The 24,982-nt window shown below is 33.0% G+C and overlaps 1 protein-coding gene across 5 annotated transcripts in view; it reads right to left on the bottom strand.

Moving 5' to 3' along the window:
* Nucleotides 1-204: 204 nt before the first annotated feature.
* LOC127738082 (uncharacterized) overlaps nucleotides 205-24,982 on the bottom strand; it is a 33,045-nt gene continuing 8,267 nt past the window's right edge. The window contains exons 1-4 of one of the 5 annotated variants that reach the window (XM_052249175.1): nucleotides 15,646-15,707; nucleotides 8,813-9,714; nucleotides 1,998-2,063; nucleotides 205-543 (exon numbers count right to left, since the gene is read on the bottom strand). In XM_052249175.1, coding sequence (XP_052105135.1) covers nucleotides 500-543; nucleotides 1,998-2,063; nucleotides 8,813-9,665 — 963 coding nt within the window. In that variant the 5' untranslated portion in view covers nucleotides 9,666-9,714; nucleotides 15,646-15,707 and the 3' untranslated portion in view covers nucleotides 205-499. Of the gene's footprint in view, nucleotides 544-1,997; nucleotides 2,064-8,812; nucleotides 10,038-15,038; nucleotides 15,196-15,645; nucleotides 15,708-24,982 lie in introns of those variants that run through there. The other 4 variants (XM_052249174.1, XM_052249178.1, XM_052249177.1 and 1 more) reach the window with 4 other exon arrangements.

Raw genomic sequence — 24,982 nt, 5'->3', positions numbered from 1 at the left:
AAGCTTAATAAAATACAATAATTTGTTATTTTCATTTGTGGTCGCTTTTAATAATTACTTGTACTGATTTATCAAATATTGGTAAATTTGCATTTTTTCTACCTCAGGTTGATCATCCTTGTTTTTTAATATTATAATGGATTGTTTTGAATTTTTCTCTGGTTTATACAGGTTACTGCATTGCAAAAGGTAATAAAATAAAAATACGTGTATATCATTTTGAATCTCACAATATACATAAAAACAAGACAGATGTATTTAACAAAAACATATATTAACAATCAATTATAAATTGCTGAAATAACGTCATATTCTATTAACAACATCCTTTTGTAGTTTATCTTCTATTTCCTCCCACACAAGTATGACTGCCAAATATGTTTAATTTTCCATACATTTTACTTTACAGTTACTTTCAATCACATATTTTCCTGGTTTCTGTCTGTGTGTTTTTTTTTAATAATAAAAATCAGCTGGCATGATTTCTTTCTAAATGTTTTTAAACGTGGACATCAGATATTGTTTGACTCTTTTCGCTATCATCTAAAAATATAAGAAATATAACATTTGAAATATGTACATACATATTTGTGCGTGTGCGTGTGCGTGTGTGTGTGTGTGTGTGTATGTGATAAATGACCAAATTTCAAATACAATCGTCATCATGCATAGTAAATTGTCACAAAATAGACGTTAAAGCAGACTGAACATCTACGAAAAAAAAAAAAAACTTTTTTTATTTCAATCACTGGAAAATGAAAATTTCATTTGATGATTTACCTTATGCTCATTAAAAGAGGCCCTGTAAAGTGTATTTTTATATAAAAATAAAAAGCTGTGTATTTGTTTTCAAACTAAATGAATAAACAAATACTTATGGCCAAAGGGTGTTATTGCAGAAAAAAAAAGTTTGACAACACTAAGTTTTACTTGGGACAATGACAATTACTTTGAAAATATATTTTCATACAACCTACGGTTTAACCCTGAAAATAGATATTACTCATTTAGTATCATATTTATGGTAAAAAAACAAACATGCCTTCAGATTAAACTTTAAATAGAATATAGTCTTGAAATTTAAAGGTAGCAATTTTTGAACACATAAACTGTTATCATTTATTAATAAGTGTTTTCAACTATCAAGTGACGCGGTGGATTATGTTGGAAGAATTGTGTATTTAGTTGAAGACTTTTTCTACTGTGCGCTTTGGATATAAATTACATGAGGTTACCATTCAAACAGAATTCTGTTCTTTGAATAATTAAATAGAAACGTATTATCTAATTAACTTTTTTACTGAAACTAAGTTATTACATCACGGTTCTGCTATTAGGCCCATGCTGCGTTTATGTTCATAATGTTTACATTGTTTTTCTTTTAGGTCCATGCTTCGTTTTTATATTCCAAAAAGTTTAAATTGTTCTGCTTTAAGGTCATGCTGCGTTTATTTTCCCATTTGTACATTGTTCTGTTTTTAAGCCCATGCCGCGATTTTTCCTTGTTTGTTTAGACTCGTTAGTGACGTTAGTGACGTCTTTTCACCAGATAAGCCAGAACCTTCTCTGGAATTACCTACCGGATAAACTATTGGAGGCGTACTCAGGATTTTCTCTGGAAATACATACCGGATAAACTACTTGGAAGTACTATGGATCTTCCCTGGAATTACTTACTTATGACCTTCTCTTGAATTGCTTACCGGGATAAATAACAGGAGGCGACTTATGACCTTCTCTGGAAAAAATTACCGGATAAATAATAGGAGACGACGTACGACCTTCTCTGGAATTACTCACCGGGATAAATAACAGGAGGCGAATTATGACTTTCTCTGGAAAAACTTACCAGATAAACTACTGGAAGCTTACTCAGGACCTTCTCTAGAAAAAAACTTACTGGATAAACTACTGGAGGCGTAGACAGGACCTTTCTCACGAAAAACTTTCCGGATAAACTACAGGAGCGACTTAGTATCTTCTCTGGAAAAACTTACCGGATAAACTACTGGAGGCGTAGTCAGGACCTTCTATGGATAAACTTGTCACAGATGGCACATATACTGCAATTGAAGGAACACATACGTAGTTAAGTTTGAACAAGTTTTTTTTTCAGTTTAACATTTGAATGTCATTGAATGGACAGAACAAATTTCAATGTTTTACCTTGAATAAGTTTTCTTTCCACCTGTTTTGTGTTTAATCCAGTCATGTTAGGTCAATGGGGTTACTCCGGGTTTAGAGATGGTGTAGAATTATGAGTTGAAGCCATAATATGAAACTAATTGTGTGTTTTATGACATGCAGAACGTTTAATCAACATTTAAATGATCTACTGCTAACTTTTGACATGGTTTTTGCCCATGAATTAAGAAAAAAGATCAGCAATTACTAAATTTTGCATATAGTTCCTTTGTATATCAAAATTTATAGAATATTACTACTTATGAATTAATGTTGAAAGGAAAGATATTAAATGTAAGCAGTTGATAAAAATTACGAACATATTTTATCAGTATCTTATTCTCGTATAAGTAATAGAATAAAATTTGATACAATCCGTGTATTAATATCAAAGATGATTCCTTCCCTTTTTCAGCCAAATACTATTATTCCAATTCTTAAGACATGCATTAACGAGTATAATTTGATACAATACCAGCATGGTAAACAACTGTCATGACTTACAAACAATTACACACGAAGGTGTAAATTTTACTGGAATCACCTCCACTTTAATGCCAATCTTAACGGACCACAGTTAACATGGTTAATATATCTTGAATTATTATAGACAAATTATTCTATGACACTGCTTAGTACACAACTTCATACACCAATATTAGCATCCATTCGATAATCTAACTATTATAACTTTCGATCTACACTACATAGAATTATTTTAAGTTATGTGCCAAAGATTAATTATTAAGGATTAATTAGATGTATTTTTTTTTAAAGAAAAGACACAAACTTTATATCTAAAAGAAAATGCAAGTAAGGTCTAATTAATTGTAAAATCAGTGTCATATTCATCTGAATAATATAAGTCAATAATTTAGTTTTATCTAAGTAAACAATTATCAGTAATGTGCTTGAAACTATAAACTATGTTACATTATTACTCATGAGCATTTTCTACATTAAAATTTATTTATTTATTCCCCATCCATGATATTGCTAGCCTGGGACCTTGTATAACATATAATGTGCAGATAAAACACACAATAAAAAACCTACACATAGTCTGGGAGAACATGATTTAACTATTAGTTGTGGGTTGTTATTGGCTTCGAACTAGCTTTCAGTAACTGAGAGTAATCTTAGCTCGGTACTTTTGGTCTTTTGCTTTTATGCAAGTTGTTGTTTGTGCTTCGTTGCAATCTGATGAGTCGAGCCAGTTCCTACTGATTTTTAGTTTGTTCTTATGTTATGCCGTTACACGATTGTTTCATGTTTGGGGAGGTTTGAGCGCTCACAAACATGTTTCACCCCGCCATATTCTATACGTGATTGTCCCTGTAATTTAGTAGTTGTCGTTGGTTGCTGTTTGTCGTATGTGTTTTCGTTTATTGTGTTATCATACAAAATGTACTTCGGGCAACGCTTTAACACCCAAATAAATTTACCAAAAAAAGCATTCAGTTTTTGAATAATTACATTACATGTATGTTTAATTATAATACGTTATTCCGATTGGCTAACAGCAATCTCGCGTCATTCTGAAATTAACCTTCATTTCAAATTCATGACGACACGAGCTTCAACAATAAAGTCAATGCAAAGGTAAATAAAATAAAAACTTTATAGAAATCGTGTTTTCATGATCCTAGCAAAAAAATGAAATTATAAGTATTGAATGCTTCTTTTAGTAATGTTATAGGGTTGTTAAAGCTATGACCGTGAGCACATTTTTAGATTCCGCGCTTCATACAAAAATGTAAGTTTCAGTCAACGCTTTTACACCCCAATAAATTTACAAAAAGCATCATTCAATTCTTAATTGAATGGAAATCGAAAGTATATTTATGAGAGGTCAATAGTAACACTAAGGTACACATTTTCTGGACCAGATGCGCATTTCGACAATACGTTTCATTAGTGATGCTCAAGGCCAAAATATATGAAATTCAAAAACTTAATACAAACGTCGTTGAAAGATATGTGATTTTACTCCTAGTTAAAATATATTATTTTCAACGTTTTAGTTCTATTCATGACATAACAATAAAATTAAGAAATTTTGAAAAATACTTAAAATTATTTACGAGGAACGTTTACCAGTATAATTATAAATCTGTGAATAATCGACTGTATTTTCAAAGTATTCAAAAGTATGCAATATCTTTAACCCTGTAAAAATAATGTATGTGGTATGCTTGGTTCATTAAAGTACACGTAAAGCCACATCAAAAAATATTCTAGCAACCTGCAGAAGTTATGATATGTACACATACGATGTGGCTAGATTTTTTTATCTTTACGATGTAGCTAGATGAACAACACCGACATCTAAATACGGTACATCATATATTGTCACTGTGTATCATCACCACCGGATATAGGCACCCTTGACCTGGTTCTCTGTTCATTGTCTAAGAAAAACTACATTACTGTACATATACCAACATACAGGTACCCAGGTAACTATACGCTGGTATTTGTACAGTATTGTTGTTTTTCTTAGACAATGAACAGAGAACCAGGTCAAGGGTGCCTATATCCGGCGGTGATGATACACAGTGACAATATATGATTGTGGATCATTTAAGTTGAAAGCGTGTTCAAACTACAGTGGAAAAAAATGGCGAACAGACCAAAGATGAATGGATATTTGCATAAGGCTTATCTTATCACAGACATATTATCAATTCTGAAAAAAAATATTTATCAGAATTATGAAAATGAAAAGATAAGGCATAATGCCAATTAACTTCTATTAAATTTTAGGTCTTTACATGCAAAAAACAGTTTCTGTACAAATAAGAATACTCTGAAATAGGAATAACATTCTCAATAATTTCTATAGAACCTTGTGTAAACACAATTTTCGGTAATCAAAATCATTGCGGTAGTGTAAATGTAAACTTGTTTACTTTAAATTTAAGTGAAATCATAATCTTATTAAAATTATTAACTGTCGTTAAGGATTAACTGGTATAATCCAAAGCGGTTGGTTTTTCTTTTTGAAATATGTGCGTCTAGTCTGTCTGAACAACTAATGTGTGTCTAGTCTGTCTGAACAACTAATGTGTGTCTAGTCTCTCTGAATAACTAATGCCTGTCTAGTCTGTCTGAACAACTAATGTGTGTCTAGTCTGTCTGAACAACTAATGTGAATTAAATAAAAAATAGCATACTAAGTCCAACCAATTCCACTAAATCCGTTGCATGTGAATTTATTGTCACTGAAGTCTGGGAGAACACTATTTATTTATTAGAATTAGCTCCTACGAATGATAATGGAGTTGATTTACCACTGCTCGTTGGAGATCAGGTAAACCAACTGAATTAAGATGTGAATTTTTAAATTAAAACAAGGAAAAAAATGAAATGTATAGAAAAAAAAAATGATAAGACTAGTGGCGAAGATGCTGTTATAAATGAATACATTCTGTATGCATGTGCCTGTCCCAAGTCAGGAGCCTGTAATTCAGTGGTTGTCGTTTGTTTATTTGTTACATATTTGTTTTTCGTTCATTTTTTGTACATAAATTAGGCCGTTAGTTTTCTCGTTTGAATTGTTTTACATTGTCATTTTGGGGCCTTTTATAGCTGACTGTGCGGTATGGGCTTTGCTCATTGTTGAAGGCCGTACGGTGACCTATAGTTGTTAATTTCTGTGTCATTTGGTCTCTTGTGGAGAGTTGTCTCATTGGCAATCATACCACATCTTCTTTTTTATATAAAAGAAACTTCAAATCAGCATATCGATATTTATGAAAATTTAGTCTATTTGATATTAGATATTTGATACCGGATTTGAAAAATTAGAAGGGATGGGCTTTGACACAAGTTACTGTTAAAATGGGAAAATGTTTGATGTGATACAAAACATGTAAAAACTAGATGTGTCGGAACGACACGAATGGCCCCGTCTCAAAAAGTTTTAAAATCTGCAATTTCAACAACACACGTGGACACAAACACGCATGGATAGTATCCAGCTCTCGAGACCAATACTAGTTTGATGAAAAATTTCTTTGATCAATGAGTAGTTAAATAACTATCAGCAAACAGGTAGTAGATGTACTGAAGATGTGTTGAAACGACATGAAAATCAGCATATCGGAACGAAACATAAACTTGATCTGTAACTCATCATGGTAGACTCACATATCAAACATCAGTGCAAAATCTGAAGGCGTATAGAAAAAAAGTCCGCATAACTGTCATTTTCAACAATTTTCAAAGTCCAAAACCCATGATTACGGCAAAAATCAGCAGAGCACAACGAAACTTACACTTGATCTGTAACACATCATGGTTAACTTACATACCAAAAATCAACCCAATATCTAAAGGCGTTTAGAAAAAAAGTCCGTATAACTGATTTTCAACAATTTATCAAAGTCCAAAGCCCGTAATTTCGGCAAAAATTAGCAGAGCGGAACGGAACTTAAACTTGATCTGTAACTCATCATGGTTAACTCACATACCAAAAATCAACCCAATATCTGAAGGCGTTTAGAAAAAAAAAGCCGTATAACTATGATTTTCAACAATTTATCAAAGTCCAAAGCCCGTAATTTCGGCAAAAATTAGCAGAGCGGAACGAAACTTAAACTTGACCTGTAACTCATCATGGTTAACTCACATACCAAAAATCAGCCCAATATCTGAAGGCGTTTAGAAAAAAAGTCCGTATAATGGTTTGTTGCGGAATGACGGAATGACGGAATGACGGACAAGGGTAAAACTATATGGCCCCGACAACTTTGTTGCGAGGCCATAAAAATTAAAAATCAAATACTATTTTTAACAAAAGTATGTCTGATTATTTTCCGTCTAATAATGGGGTTATGCAAGGGGAAAACATGTCCCCTTTTTTGTTTGCAGTAATTTTAAATGATTGGGATTTTAATGTTTACAAAAAACTGTAGAGGTCTTTTCACTGTTACAGAAGAAATAGAACTTGAACTTGATGTATTTCTAAATACCTTTTTATTATTATTATATGCAGATGATGCTGTTTTGATATCCGATACACCACAAGATCTTTAAACACAGTTTAGTATTTTTCATGAATACTGTAAAAACTGGAAATTAAAAGTTAACCTATCCAAAACAAAAATGTTATGTTTTTTTCATGTGGAAGATACCAGATAATTTACACTTCACTTTAACGTACGGTGACCTTTAGTTGCTTACATCCACGTCCCAAAAATTATGACGGCCAGCAACCAACGAAAACCACTGAATTACAAGCTCCGGACATGGGACAGGCACATATAAAATGTGGCGGGGATAAACATGTTTGTGAACGCTAACCCCTCCCCCCTTTAGTAGGACAGTGATGTAACACCACAAATAATAACAAACTGTAACATTCAGTTCATAATTGCTTTACTCGTCAGATTAGCATGAAGTACAAAAACAGCTAACATAAAGTTAAAAGACACAAAGTACCCATTTAAGACTACTCATATTACTAAATAAAATTAAGAATGGAACGGGGAATGTGTCAAAGAGACAACAACACGACCAAAGAGCAATGGTCTCCAAGAATAAATTATCGCTCAGTACAATATAGCTGATTTAGTGTACAGACGTCATATACTGTCTGAGAAAAAGCATAACCCTGTGCTGTTAAATCCATGTCATTAATATATAAAAATAAGAAGATTTGGTATGACTGCCAATTAGACAACTATTTACCAGAGACTAAATGGCGTAGACTTAAGAAACTAAAGGTCAACGCATTGCCTTCAACCATATGGTAAGTTCTAAAATGTTTAGACTGGTACCTGGCCATTATTTGACAAGTTTGACAATATTTGTATATTCCGAAGGCATACTGAATATCATACGGAGGGAACCAAGCTATAAAAGGTCCCACATGACGAAATGTAAAGCAATTCAAACGAGAAAATCAATGTTCGTGTTGAAAAAAATAAACGAAAAACAAATATGATAGAAAGCAACCAACTGAATATTACAGAATCCTTGACTGCAAAAGGTAATTACGTAATGTGGTGGGGTAAAACATGTTTGCTAGTGCTCAACCCCCCCCCCCTCACCTAAGGCACTGTTGTAAAAGCACAACAAAAGAAAGAACTGTAAAAGTCAGTTGAAAAAGGATTGACTACTCAGATCGACACAAAGCACACACACAAAAAAAAAACTAACAAAAACCAAAGACATGAAAAAAACAATAAAAGAGTACTCGATAAAAGACTATTTGATATTCCAATTCTACTAGGTTTTATCACATTTTTAAAATTTTTTGACCCAAATGGAGGAACAAGGCCCACTGCTTTTTCCTTTATGCTTCATCAATACAGCGTCTATTGATCTGAAGGCGGCGAAGAGTAACTGCATGTTTTAAGATTTGGCTACAACATATCTGGATTTCTTGTTTCGTAGTAAAATTCTGGACAATTTGTGGATAAACATTTTCTACCACCTCTACCGTATTGTGTAGATTTCGGGTTTTATTAAGCTGTACGACTTGGAAGTGCATCGAAGGTAAATTTTAAAAACACGAAAAAACTAGAATAGAAACAAATTATAAGGGCGAGTACCAAATGTTCTAAAGAATCATTGGCAAAACTATTTAAAACACCTTTGCACTAACAAATATCGTACTGACCACTGTCCGTAATAGCTGAAAATAGGCTTGGTAACCAATGAAACTCGTCCGATCTTGCATCTATTGCTTCACATTCGTCCAGAGCAGGTGGGATGAAACTATCTTCAACAATAACAGGGATTATATCTTTACTGCGAACCTTATTTTCATAGTATCTTCTCCATTCTTGGTTGACAAAATCATCAGAGATGACGACAACTACCTTTGCTGCACGTCTCAATGCATGCTCTATTGATTCTCGTTTTGATTGTCCTTTTTTGAAATTTCTGGCGGGATAACAGCACACTATTCCAACTTTTGGCGATTCAAGCATTTTCACAACATCTGCAACCCACGACTTGTTTCTAGGTGTGTGTGCAAAAAACGCGTGATACTTTTTCTTTGGAGGCAAAGGAGGACAAGCGCCTCGAATCAGTTCTAGAAATTGATCCCACCATTTAACTTGCTTGCAGGTAGCGTTAATGAACATACAGTCTTTCAGAAACGGCGGAATATTACAAGGTTCGATCAATACGGGAATGAAGACTAAATCGTTGACGTTTCCTCGAGACAAAATTTCCATTTCCATGTTTGCCCAATCACCGTTTATGTAAGTATTCGATAGAACTATAACAATCCGCATGGATTTGTCAATGAAATGCTGAATGTTTGAAGAAAATGATTGGCTCTGATTTTTATCCTTCTCATAGACACAACACTTGAAACCTTTATTTTCTAGTTCTCGAACTACAGCTTTCACCCAGTTTCTGTCACTATTTGCATATTCGTAGCTGAAGAAAACGTGGTATTCTTTGTCTTCTGGCAAAGAAGGTGCTTCATTTACATTGAAATAAGAATCTTTAAAGAGCGACATCGTATGTGATCTTTCGAGTGTTGTAGCAGACTTTTCATTAGTAATTTCTCTGGAAATAATAAGAGAAGTATTTTTAGTTACAGCATCAAGCGGTGAACACAGTTTTTTCCGCCCTTGCTTATTCGGCATTTTGTCCATTGAGATTTGCTTAGAATTCAAATGATTAATAATAAATCCTTCTATAACATCCGTAATACAAATAGAATGTATGATATATTCCGAAATTATAGTGTCACAATGTGTATAAATATACGCTTTCAAATTTGAAGTTAGAAGTTTTCTATAACAGATGGATTCAAAAAGTCTAACACGTCCAGATACACATCATATTATGTTTTTCACAGACATAAACTTATTCGATAAGAATGTTTGGTAGATTTTAATATCGATAATACCGTAAGATATTGTTCAATAATGGCGGTATGTAGGTTTAAATCTTACTTCTGTGGGAACAATTAGCCTGTGACGAACAATCTGTTTTGAACTATTGTTATAACCTTGTTGAATTAACCTTTTTATTCGAGTTTAAAATATTACCTTAAGAAGTATGTGCTATACAATCTAATCCATAGATTATGTTTGAGTTACATAAAGGTGGGGTTTTTTGCTTATATTTATTTATTTTGCAAGTTTTTGAAATACAAAGAATGCAACTGTTTATAAAAACTATTCTGTTTTGATGGCGCGCTTCAATGTTCTCATACACGAAATAATTTATTTGATGGTAAACCGGGCACAAAATAAGATTTTTAAACATTTGCATTTTGCTTGACAAGAACAACACTTACATTGTGGACTTCACAGACTATGCAAACGTAGTCTTCACAGACTATTCAAACGTGGACTTTACAGACTATTCAAACGTGGACTTCACAGACCATTCAAACGTAGACTTCACAGACTCTTTAAACGTAGGCTTTAAAGACTATTTAAACGTAGACTTTACAGACAATTCAAACGTGGACTTTACAGACTATTCGAACGCGGACTTTACAGACTATTTAAACGTGAACTTTACAGACTATTCAAATATAGACTTCACAGTCAATTTCAAACGTTGACTTTACAGACTATTCAAACATAGACTTCACAGACTATTCAAATGTAGACTTCACAGACTATTCAAATGTGGACTTCACAGACTCTTCAAACGTTGATTTCACAGACTATTAAAACTTGGACATCACAGATTATTCAAATTTGGACTTCATAGACTGATCAAACGAGTTAAAGTATATCCTCATCAATCAAAAGTTAAGATAGTTCCAGTTGTAATTTCTATGAGCTTGATTTCGAGTCAGAGAAAATCTCTTGCTGGAAAACTTAATGCAATGCAATGAAATTTATGGCTTGGTGATCCTTAACATTTTTGTTCCTTAATGTATAAACGAGTGTGCTCAATGTCAAGTCAGGCTATAACACAAACATTGTGATCACAGTACTATTCCGTATACTTTGTGCCTATTTATCGATATTTGTACATATTAACCTTTATATAATGAAAGAAGTATATTTGATTTTTTTTATTGAACGTTTGTGAAATGAAAAACGTAATATTAAGTTTGGCGAAATGAATAAAGGACATTTTCTAAATGTATGTATATGATGGAGAGCTGTCTCATTGGCACTCATACCACATCTTATTTCTATAAATGATACACATACGAGGGAGACTGGCCGATTGGCTGTATCAAATTAAGACCGATATATTATACCAAATGTTAGATTTCAATAATGAAGAAGGAGATCTTTCAACAATTTGGCAAGGAAAAACAAGATAAATGAATAGTATCCAATACAATTAATGAAATGTTGGTGTAAGTGTGTTTGTGTATGGAGGATGGATAGAGTAGGATATCCATAACTTTGGAACAGCTCTTTCTGGACATAACATTGTACTGAAAAATTCTATATAAATAGCACTGGAAAGACTTTCTTTTGTCGCATATTCGACAACGATAATATGAAAAAAAAACCGTTGCAGCATTGATTTTTCATAGATCAATAAAATTGAGATTGGAAATGGGAAATGTGTCAAAGAGACAACAACCCGACCGAAGAGCAGAAAACAGCCGAAGGCCACCAATGGGTCTTCAACACAGCGTGAAAATCCCGCACCCGGAGGCGGGCTTCAGCTGGCCCCTAAACAAAAATGTGTACTAGTTCATTGAAAATTCAAGTTTTGATTATCAGGGGTCTTGATAAGTCCCATTAACAACAAAACAGCTTAATTAATTGAATGTTTTAAAATGCACCCGCATACACGGACTATTGATACAATCACTGTTTAAAACAATGTTACTATTTCAAAGAAATCCGTACTAAAAGAAACTTTTAAAACATAAAACAAAATAACAATGCATAATAGATATAAGATGTTAAAATAAAAATACCACTTTCGTTTAATTAAAAAGTGAAGAATCGTAATACTGGAAGTTTTTAGATATAAATCCTACTTTTTATTACTACTGTATTTTTGTACCAAATAGCTGATCACCTGCACATTCTATTGACCGATATTTAATTGTATACTTGTAATTGAAAGGAATACTTTCAGGCTGTTCATTTAGTGATAACGCAAGTATTCTATGCAACATTTATATTAATTTTACAAAATTTCTGATATGTGACATAATATCGATTTTGTACTTAAGCAATGTTTTTTTAATACAGTCAATACGATTAGATAGCACCAATGATACGGTTGTAGTATTTATGCGTCTGAGCACTATTGCTTTGCTGACTTTTTTATACATATTTTGAAAGAAGCCATGAGCATAACGTTTGAACCTTTTTTCACTTATACATCCAAAACCTTATACATTACTGTCTTCATATCGTGCAGACAGAGTTAGTTAATTAAACACAAGGCAATTTGCATTGTTCAAAACAACTCTATAAGAAAATGATAATAAGATTAAAATTGTATATTTGGAAAGGTCATCATTAAATAACAATCATCTGATTAATCTAATGATTTTTGTTGGAGTTTATTGATTAAATTGGCTACAATCCACTCATCACATGTTCATTCAAAAATCTATGTGTCAAATCTTATTTCTTTTGTCAATGCACTTCAGTCAGGTTTAAGTATATATGTCATTGTTTTACTTTGTAACAACTTTAATCGCACAACTAAAATACTAGGTCAGTTGTGATAGCTATGTTATGAGCTATGTAAAGCTACCAATAATATTGGTAGCTTTACATAGCTCATAACATTATAATGCATGAAATACGCAGTCAAAAACAAAATCCCATTTAGGAGCTTTCAATAACTGAACACATTTAAGATTTGAGTAGTGTATGATAAAGGTTTATCAATGACAGTAGTCTTAAGAAAACTAGGTTAACTATCAAACAGATAATTTTCAAGCTGTACGAAGTATTAAGTCAACTACGGTAGCCTACTTACATGAGCAGTCAATAACTGTCACATAATATACGCTTTATGGAATTATATGTCAAATTAGAGTGCCTGTTTAGGAACTGTCAAGCTTTAAACAACTTTAACTTAAGAAACCTATATAAAGCTTTGAATAAATGCTCTATGAGACACTATGTTAACTACGGAAGCCAGTTTAGGAGCTTTACAGTTTCAATACCTCATTTACTTTTGGGGTGATTGGTGATATACTGAAGTATGAAGTAAAGCCCTAGGCACTGAACCTCTTTCTTTGAGGTAGAACAAATTATGGCGTTCATAAACAAACAAAAAAATCACATGAATTCTTATTGTTCTTATTGTCATATTTGCGTGCATGAACATTCGACCTTCTTCCACAAACTAAATATTTAGGTCGATGTCATTTCTGTTGTTTACCTTAAACTACAGTTTCCTTATCAAATATTGTCGATGTTTCCCCTACCAGCTTGCAGTTCTGTCACATTGGACCACTTATACATATGTTTCGAGCTATTTACCAATTTTCAGCAACATCATAGGAGTAAGGACTATAATTCATATAAAATAACGACATTGATAACGTCTTTGTAATAAATTTATATTCACAAAGGAATATTTTCACAAAAAAATAAAAATCATGATGTTTATTTTTGTATTGCTGGGTTTCTGTCTCATTTACGTACATCCCACATCTCTTATATATATTTGTTAATTCAATAAGGACAACTTGTTACTAAAGTTTGGATTTTGGCTATTATGTTATTTACTGTGCTACGAATTAGAATTAGATATTTATATCTGTGCGTATATATAATTCAAACCTATTAGTGAATCAGGAGATCAGGCGTTTTAACTGTCAATGATTTAAACAACATGTTTTTTTTTTATTTAAACAACATGTTTTTTTATTATTCTAGATGTCTGTTATAACAGAATAAATTATTTTGAATTTGAATTCAGGTCTCATATTTTACCGCAGTCACGATATTTATGTTTTTTAATTTACTATAATTAATGATTGTGTTGCTGTTTCCAGTGATATAAAGTTAAAAAGAGAAATGTAAGGTCTATCTGTATAACCACGTGCACTTTCTATGTATGTGGTTTCATCAAATATTTTTGACAAAAATTGCAATGGCATTCATCTTATTTTCATCGGAACTTGGTACTGTTGACAGACGTATTACCTCTCATTAAAGCATGTCCTTTGTATGGTGGTTTCCAACATAATATTTCGCGAACATGTTTTGATACGATGGTTTGTTCGGTCATAAATTGTGCGCTAAGGATTTTTCCTACAGCATGAGAGTGCAGAATTGTGCCTTGGAATTTTACATTGGCGATGGTTAATGTCCTCTGAATGATGCTGTGTCTGGCGAAATGAATTGGAAGCCAGCAGGTGTTAAAAAGCGGGCAAATGTTTGTAGACACTTGTCTAGATATACAAAAATGGAAAACAAAAGAGCTAATGTATTTTTCGGAGTTAAGTGTGGCGTCCATTTCGCTGAATCAGTATACATTATTGTTTAGTTGTCAGCTGAACCCCGCCTCCGGACTAGGAGATTTTCTCACTGCGTTGAAGACCCATTAGGGATCTTGGGCTGTTTTCTACTCTTTGGTCAGATTATCGTCTCTTTGACCCACTCTTGTTTCATTAGACATAAATAAATAATGGTTCTATCGGATCTTCTGCATTGCATAAAAACCGTGGCAAATAACAAGATGGACAGTCTGGTTTTTTTTAAATGACGTACACGTATGCCACTGACATCCTAAAATTGATTGTGTTGTTAAATGTATATACGTTAAAAACTCTGAGGCCAACAACTATATAAATAAATGGCACTAACAAAGCTATAACTTATGCTGAACAGACAAAGCGTTTATGTTCAGCTTTGATTGAGCGGTTTGCAATATTAATTTCTACTAGTACTAATTATTATCTGTATGTATCATTTAAATCATACCGAATCATGGATACTGAACAAAGGGTACTATCAGGTATAGACATATCAGTCGTTTGATTCAAGGCATTGCAAAATAATAATGGCCGAACCTGGTCTATTAATTTCTGCTGCCGATTTAATATGTTTCCTAACTCAACATAGATCAACGTAGGTATTCCTGAAAACGGACAGAGTTGTTTATACAAAAACGATATATTTCATACAATTAAATGCAAGTTGTCGCATGAAATTTGTAAAGTGTTGTTTTCATTTTTTTCTAAAATTGTCCGTTTTAAATTTAGAAATTATAAAGAAACTAATGATTTGGCTATTATTATTTTTAGGTCCTTTTTGGTCATCTAGCTCTTCAACTATTTCGGTTCTTATATATCCCTGGCTTTCAAATATTCGGCTTTGAGCGTTCCTGATGTATAGGTAAATCCAGAAAGCGCTTCGGACGCATGAAATATAAAGTGTTGTTTTAATTTTTTAACGATGATGTCACTGCTAACAATGTGGATGCAAAAACATGTTTAATGTAAATTCAAATATATGCATTTACTATAAATAAAACATATGTTAAATGAACATTGATCAGTTATATAGACTATAATGTATATGAACTCACCTTCTTAAAGTGTTATATACTGAATATCAAAAGTTGCTAGTGGCAAGATTTTATATTTGTCCATGATATCAGCTATATTTGACACTGTATTATTTTTCATTATACACATGAACAGTTTTTGTCTTTAAAACATGTTATTAATTATATATAGTTACATAAAACAATGGGTGTGTATGTCAAGGCATTGTATAGAACTTAATAATAAAAATGAAAGGATATATTGTACGTTTGTGATAAGCTATATAATATATCAGGTATTTTTGCAATTGAAATAACTGTTTTGGATAATGAGTAACTACCGATACAGTTACATGGGTGTGTAACAATTTGAAGACACGGAATCCAAGGTACTTGTAAAAGTCTTATGTAAAATACTTTAAGTTGATATCTTGAAAGTTTTTTTTCCAGAGAAGACATACAGAATAATCAAAATGTCAATTTGAGATTAATTTTATTTCCCATTTCCAAATTACTATAATCACTGAATGCATAAATAAAAATCACAGCTTAATTTTGTTTATATTTTTTATGAACATGTAAATAATTTAGGTTTTACCGCAACACTTTACCAGAGCATGAGAAACCTATGATTTCGACTTCGTATTTCATGTAACCTTCAATGCTTTAAGGATGTGACTTGTATATATATAAGGAAACATATAACCAAAAGAAACATTCTGTGTTCATGTACTTAAAATATCAAAACAGTTTTAACTTTGAGGTCAATAATCAAGGTCTATGTTCACGTCCACCTAGGTTTTTAGGTAATGCACCCACATGCCAAATATCAAAAGCCTTTATCAAAAGTTAAAAAAAAATAAGGTTATAGAGCTAGGACAAAATCAAATGTCAAGGCATGAGTGTCTGATGGAATATTACACACTGTCTTAAGGTGATGCATGCATAATTATGTCAAATATCAAAAGCCTGTCACAAATTTCAAAGACGAGACGCGGACACGACAGTATGAGAATGGAGTGTTAAACAGAATACCTCAATTCATTCTTAGAGACAATATAATATGCACGAATTGAATTAATACAGTTATTTCCATCCACATATCCAGGTATAGCTGATTTGTAGTAAAAAAAATGATACTGTTCGGGTATAGATCAATATAATAGCAACCTAACGACAAGTGTCTATGAATAATGTCCCAACTCTTGTATCCCCCGACGGTGTGTATGCATTTAACAGGTACTCTAAGGGACCTTAACATCGAGTTCTCTAAAACATAGATAGAGGTAAAGACAGTCAAGGAGGAATTTTCTGACTTGTAACAGACACATGATTATGATAATGGATGGCTACTTAACATCCAGAGGCAAATCAATGAATATTCAGAGATAGAACATGCTAATGCAATATGAATATGAACCTGTCCTTGTACTAGGCCAACACGCTCAACCGGATTTTTGAACATGCTAGCTCATAAGGTATCAATCCTCAGAAAGACATGTCACCTTACCCGGACATACTATACTGACCGTTAGCCAACCAATCTTGGCCTATACTCCTTAATGTCATGTGCTTAACGGAGAAACAGCAGATGACACATTTGAATTCTTTGGTTTTACCCGACCGGGAATCGAAAGCACTACCTCAAGAGCTCAGGTTCAGCACGGGACCACGATACGTTTAGCACTGAATTAATCCCGTCTTAATCTCGATCAGTTATAACAGTCGATTAGAAAACACAGATCTATGATATTACATGGTGTTATACAGATAAAAACAAATAAATGAAATTTAAATCATGTCAATTGATATTTTTTATTTCATATAAAATAAGTCCAGGTGATCATCATGATGTATGTGCTTGGGATGACCAATAAGTTAAGACTTTATTCTTTTATATGCACTTATCAATACCTTCAAGTATAAGGTCCTTTGATCTGCACGTATATATCATATGACAGTGTAATTAATTTTTAGTGCCAAAACTGGTTGACATTTCAATAAAAAGATCATCATGAATATATCAATAGAGACCTGAATTTCAATACCTTTTTTGATATCTGTTATCTCACAAATAGTTTATTAATTTTCAATTTATTTGTGTGGAAATGAATAGGACATTATATAATCACTACTGTTCAACAGTATATAGTTTCTGACATATGTTTGTTTTGAACAAAAGACATTCTAAATATTAAATTGAAATCATTTGAACCAGACTTAGGCAGTTATGGAATTTCATAATCTTGGCACCTAAAGTCTTTTTCGACCGTATGTTAAGTATAAATTAAACGTTGGAAAACTCTTTTTACCTAACATAAAACGGAATTAACTACTCCAATACTGTATTGCTATCTTTATTGGTCCACACGCAGAAATGTTGGTCATTTTTTTTTTTAACTTTTTACGAATACAAAAATAAGGAGATGTGTTATGATTGCCCACCACGGATTCAATGACGACGATTGTCACCGTACGGCCTTCAACAATGCACAAAACCTATATCAATAAAACCATAAACGAAAATCACATACGACAGACAGTTACCAACGACACCCGCAGAATTACAGGTCATGACTTGGAACAAGCAGATTATGATTGCGCCTCGGTTAAACGTTTGTGGGTGCTTAAATATACCTATAACCTGGGGCAGCTGTGAAACAGCACGACATAAAAACAAAAATGTGAAAATCAGTTGTATCGGATTGATTCATCGTATCGGTATTTAGCCTAAAAAAAAAAAAATCCAGTACCGATCTAAGAGTACTCGTATAGTTTCTGAAAGCTAGTTCAAAGCCAATTTCAACCAAAAAAAATTATCCTTCCTAACAAATCCAACTGATTTAGTTATAAGATGTCACAAATATTCTGAGAAAAGCATAGCATTGCATTGTGCATTGCAAAACAAAAGTTTCGACAGGAATTAGGAAAATAAGTGTTCATGCATAACTGTATAGCAATGCATATTTTGTTATGCTTTAATCTATCATCAACAAAACAGTATAGTACTGCAACCAGAGTTCATTTTTTTAAACTTTAATGTACCGGAAGAACACACACCTATATTGCATAACGATGGAAACCTAAAATATATCATAAATTCAAACATGCGGAAAACAGAAGGAACTTTCTGAGATATATTCAGTAGAATGGTACAAAAACGATTTAATCACTAGCACATACTGCAAAGGATGTCAAATGGACAATTTTAACTATTTGTATGAACAGCTTCCAATGGCGTTAATGATGAATTTTCTGAATTTTTTCAAATTTATGACAAAGAAAATGTATATGTGGCCTTGACCTTTTCACTTCTATTTACTTTTATATCGCTTATCATTTGTCACCACAACATATGAGAGAAATACTTTAAACACCAGTTTCTCAACTTATATTTCAGTTATTTTTCTTCCTTTACAAAAACAAAATTCAAACACTACAACCGTATTTCCATTTTGCATACAAAAATATGTGGATTTTTGAAAATTAGTATGTGGTAATAGATTAACAAATATCGTGTACTTGCAAAGTCGACAGATCAGTTATAACCTAAAGAAAAAACATAGTCAACCGAGGCGAATAGGAGGTTTTACAAATGCATCTGTAGGTGTAACTTGCTTTCTATAACTTGTTATTTAAGTGTAAAGCAAAATCAGTTTTAATGCCATATACATTCTCTTTGTGGTATTATCCTGGTTAAATGAGTAATCTCATTATTTGTTTAGCGAAGTTATTGATCATAATGTTAATTTGCTAATGTTTTTATTTGAAAATCGGCGAAAACCCTTATATAACGTGTCTTTGAATAGCTACAAACATTAGCACTGGTCTTCATCAAATAGAGGTAAACAGTAAAAAAAAGCTTCACACTGGGAAATTATATATAAAAATATTAACTACACGTCAATCTATTCGTCCTTGACACGGACAAAGTTCGGTGTATGACAGATTTATAGATAGAATGTAAATCTTGCAGGTATTGTAATCTGAAGAAAATTGACCCTTGAAAAAGATGGGATTTAATACATTTTGGTCTTCCGAGCCAAGGTCCAAAGGAGACTGTTGTGGGGGCTGTGCAATATGTGAAGAAGTCCAAATACGAAGCTTTCAGGACCAGAGCTGGTTGATTCGTTTGGGGGTAGTTTAACCAAGACAACACCTTTCAGTTTAGCTTATGCAGATCATCGTGATCCAATTTCGCTTTCCGTTTCTGGTCATAGAGCCGTGCATCAAATGTTCTTCTGACAGCATCAATTTCTTTAATGTAAACGCTTGAATGATGGTATTAACCATGAAGTCTTCAATATTGTCCTTTAAAACTTTTTTAACAGTTTTTTTTCTCTTTACCAAACATTGAAGATGTGGTGTCACATCCTATCAAAACATGAACAGGTATACATGACAGGGTTTTAAAAACTGCATATATCATGTTCAGGGCGGATTCTTCGAACATCTTTATTGCTGGTTATTGTCCCTGTTTGATTAAGATCATCATAGAAACCAGGAATAAAATTTTGTACGTTAGACGCGCGTTTCGTCTACAAAAGACTCATCAGTGACGCTCGAACAACAAAAGTAAAAAAGGCCAAAAATAAAGAAGAAAAAGTTGAATAGCATTGAGGACCCAAAATTCCGAAAGGTTTTGCCAAATACAGCTAAGGTAATGTATGAAACCACAGTTTCTCGCTGTTTTTCATTGGCAGGAAGAAATGCCCACAAAAAATTAGGACATCTGTATCTAGAGACTTTTTAACTATTCGACCCTTATTGTGTTACCTTCCAATCTATTTGTCAGCAAACATGACGTGCAGAATTATTCGCATTTGCCTAGTAGTGTGTCCTGAATAAATCATGAAAGTCAGTAATCTCTGTTGAAAAGAAATTCTTCACAACAATCGGGTCAACAAAATCGCCCGCGCTAGAAAGAGTTTATCGCCGTGCAAAGTCAACACATGAGCGGGCATGATGACGCCTTGAAGAATTTTCGTGTCTGTTATGGATCGACCATCTATTACCTGATTTACCTTTTGGCTAGAATTTACATCAGTTCGTTGGTCTCTTTTGACATATTTTATAGAAAGTTAAATCATTTCTAATTTTGAACGAAATGTAGAGCCAATTACCCAAAAGCGTTAAATGTTAAATGCCATTTCGTCCCTAATAATTACAATAATGGACCGATCATAGTTACGGTGCCAACTGATGCTGAGATGCAGCTTCTGCTTCTATTTAATGACAAAGAACGGCATTACATGTTTTTAGCATGGTGTCGTGCTCGTGTACAAGAGAGGTAGTAATAGATCCGATTGAGAGCGGTAGAACCTTCTCTATTGTAATGTAATCCTGACACCCAGCAATAACTAGGGCACGACGGATTGCTTTAATTCTGGACTTATAAGTACATTTAGTATCTCTCCTGATCTGTACTTGGTTTTAGATTTATCGTTAAGTCTTTTTAAGAAGGTATTTATTTTTGACCTAGGTATTGGGCCATAGAAATCACAGTTGTCACCTTCTGCCAACGCATCTTTGACAAACGATTTGACAATTCTTATACCATAATCAAATGACTTTGTCGTTGAGGATCCATTTTTCTTAGGCGCGTGCATTCTAATTGAGGTGTTGATGAGTGACTTGAGATGAGACCTTACATCAAAAGGATTTGTCAGTCGCTGGTGAACATAGTCTTTGATAACTTTGTCATGCTCTTCATCTCGTCGTAAGGCAGTTGTCATCGTTTCCTCATGTGAGGGGTTTTCAGGAGCAGTAAATTCATTTTTGATCTCATTTCTGCATTAAACTCTTCAAGAATCCATGTTTCCATGATATTTTTCCCCGACCGCTCGCATGCATATCAATTGCTCAGGTGAGGAACTTTGACACACAATGTTTTTTCCAACGCAACCTCATTCGTTTTGCTTTTGAGACTATTAGGAGTAAATTTTACAGGACTACCAAAATCCAAAAAAAAATCTTATCCAAAGGATTCGGTTAAATATTATAAAATGTCAAAATTTAAGCAATAAAAAAATAACTTATTTACAGAAAAAGAACCACAACATGTGATCAAAGCACACATAAAACACCCAAAATATGTAACAAAAAACAGATAATGTTCAAAATCATATCGAAACTATCAAATTTATTGTTGAACAAAACATCCTAATAACTGAACTGATAAATGGTTACTATAAATAATGGAGGTGGTTAACGGAAATTTCCGTAGTTCTAAAAAGGTATGACTGATGTTTTTATTTCTTTTTTTTTAACAAAAATATTCGGAGTTTGTCCATTGAAATTTGCATACAGTATCTTAATGATATATTCTTTTCATTCAAATATGAAATACTATTTTCGAATCATATGTTTTCTCGCTTACAAAGAAAATTGCGTTAAACAAGCTAAAACCCTGCCAACATTAAGTTTTAAACCTTTATTCGGGAACGGTATTTTATCTATGTTTTCAGCATTCCGATTACCCTAGATGATATGTGCATCGAAGTTATTTACGATCAGAGCCTGAAATTTTCGAGGTCAGTTACCGTACTAGTATTAGAACCGTAAAGATAATTTTTCAAAGTTCTTACTTCACTGTTAATTTGATATAGCCTTTATATTAAGTTAGGGAGTCGATGAAAGCCAGCTTCTTAATTAAAGCATGAATTGTGATACATTGAATCACTAGACTAGTGTAGCCCGTTGCGATATTGGCAATTATTACTGATTTATCTATAAAAAGGGGCGCATCGGGATAATATTCATATGAATAAATATTAATTGCATAGGTTTACCATACAGAAAAAGTGTCTATGAATTATGTCTCAACTCTTATATCACCAGTGTGTATACATTTAACAGGGACTATCAGGGACCTCAAGATCGAGTTCTCTAAAAAATAGATAAAGGTAAAGACAGTCAAGGAGGAGTTTTCTGACTTGGAACAGAGACATGATTATGATGATGGATGTCTGCTTAACATCCAGAGGCAAATCATTGAATATTCAGGACTACAACATTTTAATGCAATTGAATATGAGCCCTTCCTTGTACGAGAATAACACGCTAATACCGGATTTTTTTAACAGCTAGTTCATAAGGTAACAATCTTCAAAAAGACATGTCATCTTACCCGGACATACTATACTAACTCCGAGCCAACCAATCTTCGCTTTTACTCTTCAATGCCATGTGCTTAGAGGAGAAACATCAAATGACAAGTTTAAATTATTTGGTTTTACCCGACCAGGAATCGAAAACACGACCTCTCGAGCTAGAGGCCACCACGAGAACAAGAGACATTTAGCACTGAATTAATCCCGCCGTAATCTCGATCAGTAGAAAAAAAAGAACGTGCAAAAACAGTCGATAAGAAAACGCAAGTAGCTCTATGATACTTCATGGTGTTATACAGATAAAATAAAAGTAAATGACATTTTAAGCATGTCAATTGATATTTTTTATTTTCATAAAACAGTCCAGGTGACCGTCACGATGTCTGTGCTTGGGATGACTAATACTTTAAGACTTTATTCATTTATATTCACTTATCATAGCCTTCAAAAAAAGTTCTTATGATCTGCACGTGTATATCAAACAACAATGTGATTAATTTTTAGCGCCTACAACTTGTTGACATTTCAATAAAAAGATCATCATGGGAATCTATCAATAGAGACCTGAATTTCAATACATGTTTTGATATCTGTTATCACACAGATACTTTATTAATTTTTAATTTATTTGTGTAGAAATGAATAAGACTTTATAATTACAACTGTTCAACAGTATATTGTTTCTGGCATATGTTTGATTTAAACAAAAGACATAAGAAGAAAACATTTGAACCAGACGTATGCAGTTATGGAATTTCATCTTGGCACCTTAAGTCTTTTTTGACTGTACGTTTAATAAACATAAAACGTTGGAAAACTTTTTTTATCTAACATAAAACGAAATTAACTACTCCAATACTGAATTGATATCTTTATTGTTCCACACGCAGAAATGTTGCTAATTTTTGTACTTTTAACGAATACAAAAATGAGGAGTAGTCTGAAGACCACTGTCCACCACGGATTCAATGACGACGATCGTCACCGTACGGCCTTCAACAATGCACACAGTCCATATCAATAAAACAATAAACGAAAAACACATATGACAGACAGTAAACAACGACACCCGCAGAATAAAAGGTCCTGACTTGGAATGCGCCGATCATGATTGCGGCACGGTTACACGTTTGTGAGTGCTCGAATCTTCCAAAACTGGGACAGTTGTGAAACAGCACGACATAAAAACAAACTGTAAAAATCAATTGTATAGGATTGATTCATCATATCGGTATGACGCCCCAAAAGGACAAATGAAACAACGTACCGTCTTGGAGTATTCGTAGTTTCTAAAAGCTAGTTCAAAGCCAATTTCAACTAGAATAAAAAACGAATTCCATCCTAACCAATCTAACAGATTTAGTAATAAGTTGTCACAAATAGTATGAGAAAAGTATAGCACTGCAGTTTCGACAGGAATTAGGAAAATAATTGTTCATGCATAACTGTAAAGCAATACATATTTTGTAATGTTTTAATCTATCATTAACAAAAAACAGTATTAGAACCAATTTCTCAAACTTAAGATTACTATACAGTGAAATTGATACCCTTCATAATAAGTTGATGAAAGCCAGCTTCTTAACTAGAGCATGAATTGTGAACATTGAATCACTAAACTGTTGTAGCCCGTTAAGATATTGGCAATTATTACTGATTCTACTGTAAAAAGGGGCGCAGTGGAATAATATTTGTATGAAAAAAATTGTTTGCATAGGTTTAACCTACAGGTGAATGCGCGCAAATGGAATAAAAAGCTGAGCGCAAATATAATGATTATTACGCGTAAATGTTGTCGTAATGCACACAAATGTGATACACCGGTAATAAGCAAATCTTACTGTGCTGAGAATTGACAAATGCAAAAACTGCAATTCAAAATTTTTATACTTTATATTTCATGAAAAAATTGAGTCGTGTATACAATTTTAGTTCCATTTTAAATGTTTGTTTTGAATGCTTATATCCGCTCCTGCAATACACAGAGGGAAGATGCAATAAATTCATATTTTGACAGGAGGTTGAAGCATATTAAGGATAAAGACATGTTTCACTTTAAATGCATACTTACAATAAGTTTGATGGTCACTACTCTGACAACTGTACGAGAGAAAAAGGGTTGGACGATAGATTGATTTGTCATTGTCATCTGTAACTACTCAGTTGCAAAATAATGTGCTGAATTTGGAGTAGATGTGCTAATTTTTCATATGTCATGAGTTCAAATTGAAATGAAATAAGTGAAACCATGGAAGTATTAAATTGAC

The sequence above is a fragment of the Mytilus californianus genome, unplaced genomic scaffold (assembly GCF_021869535.1).
Source record: "Mytilus californianus isolate M0D057914Y unplaced genomic scaffold, xbMytCali1.0.p SCAF_4, whole genome shotgun sequence".
Taxonomy (NCBI): domain Eukaryota; kingdom Metazoa; phylum Mollusca; class Bivalvia; order Mytilida; family Mytilidae; genus Mytilus; species Mytilus californianus.
The sequence above is the reverse complement of the archived record's forward strand: the minus strand, read 5'-3'. Positions and strand labels throughout refer to the sequence as shown.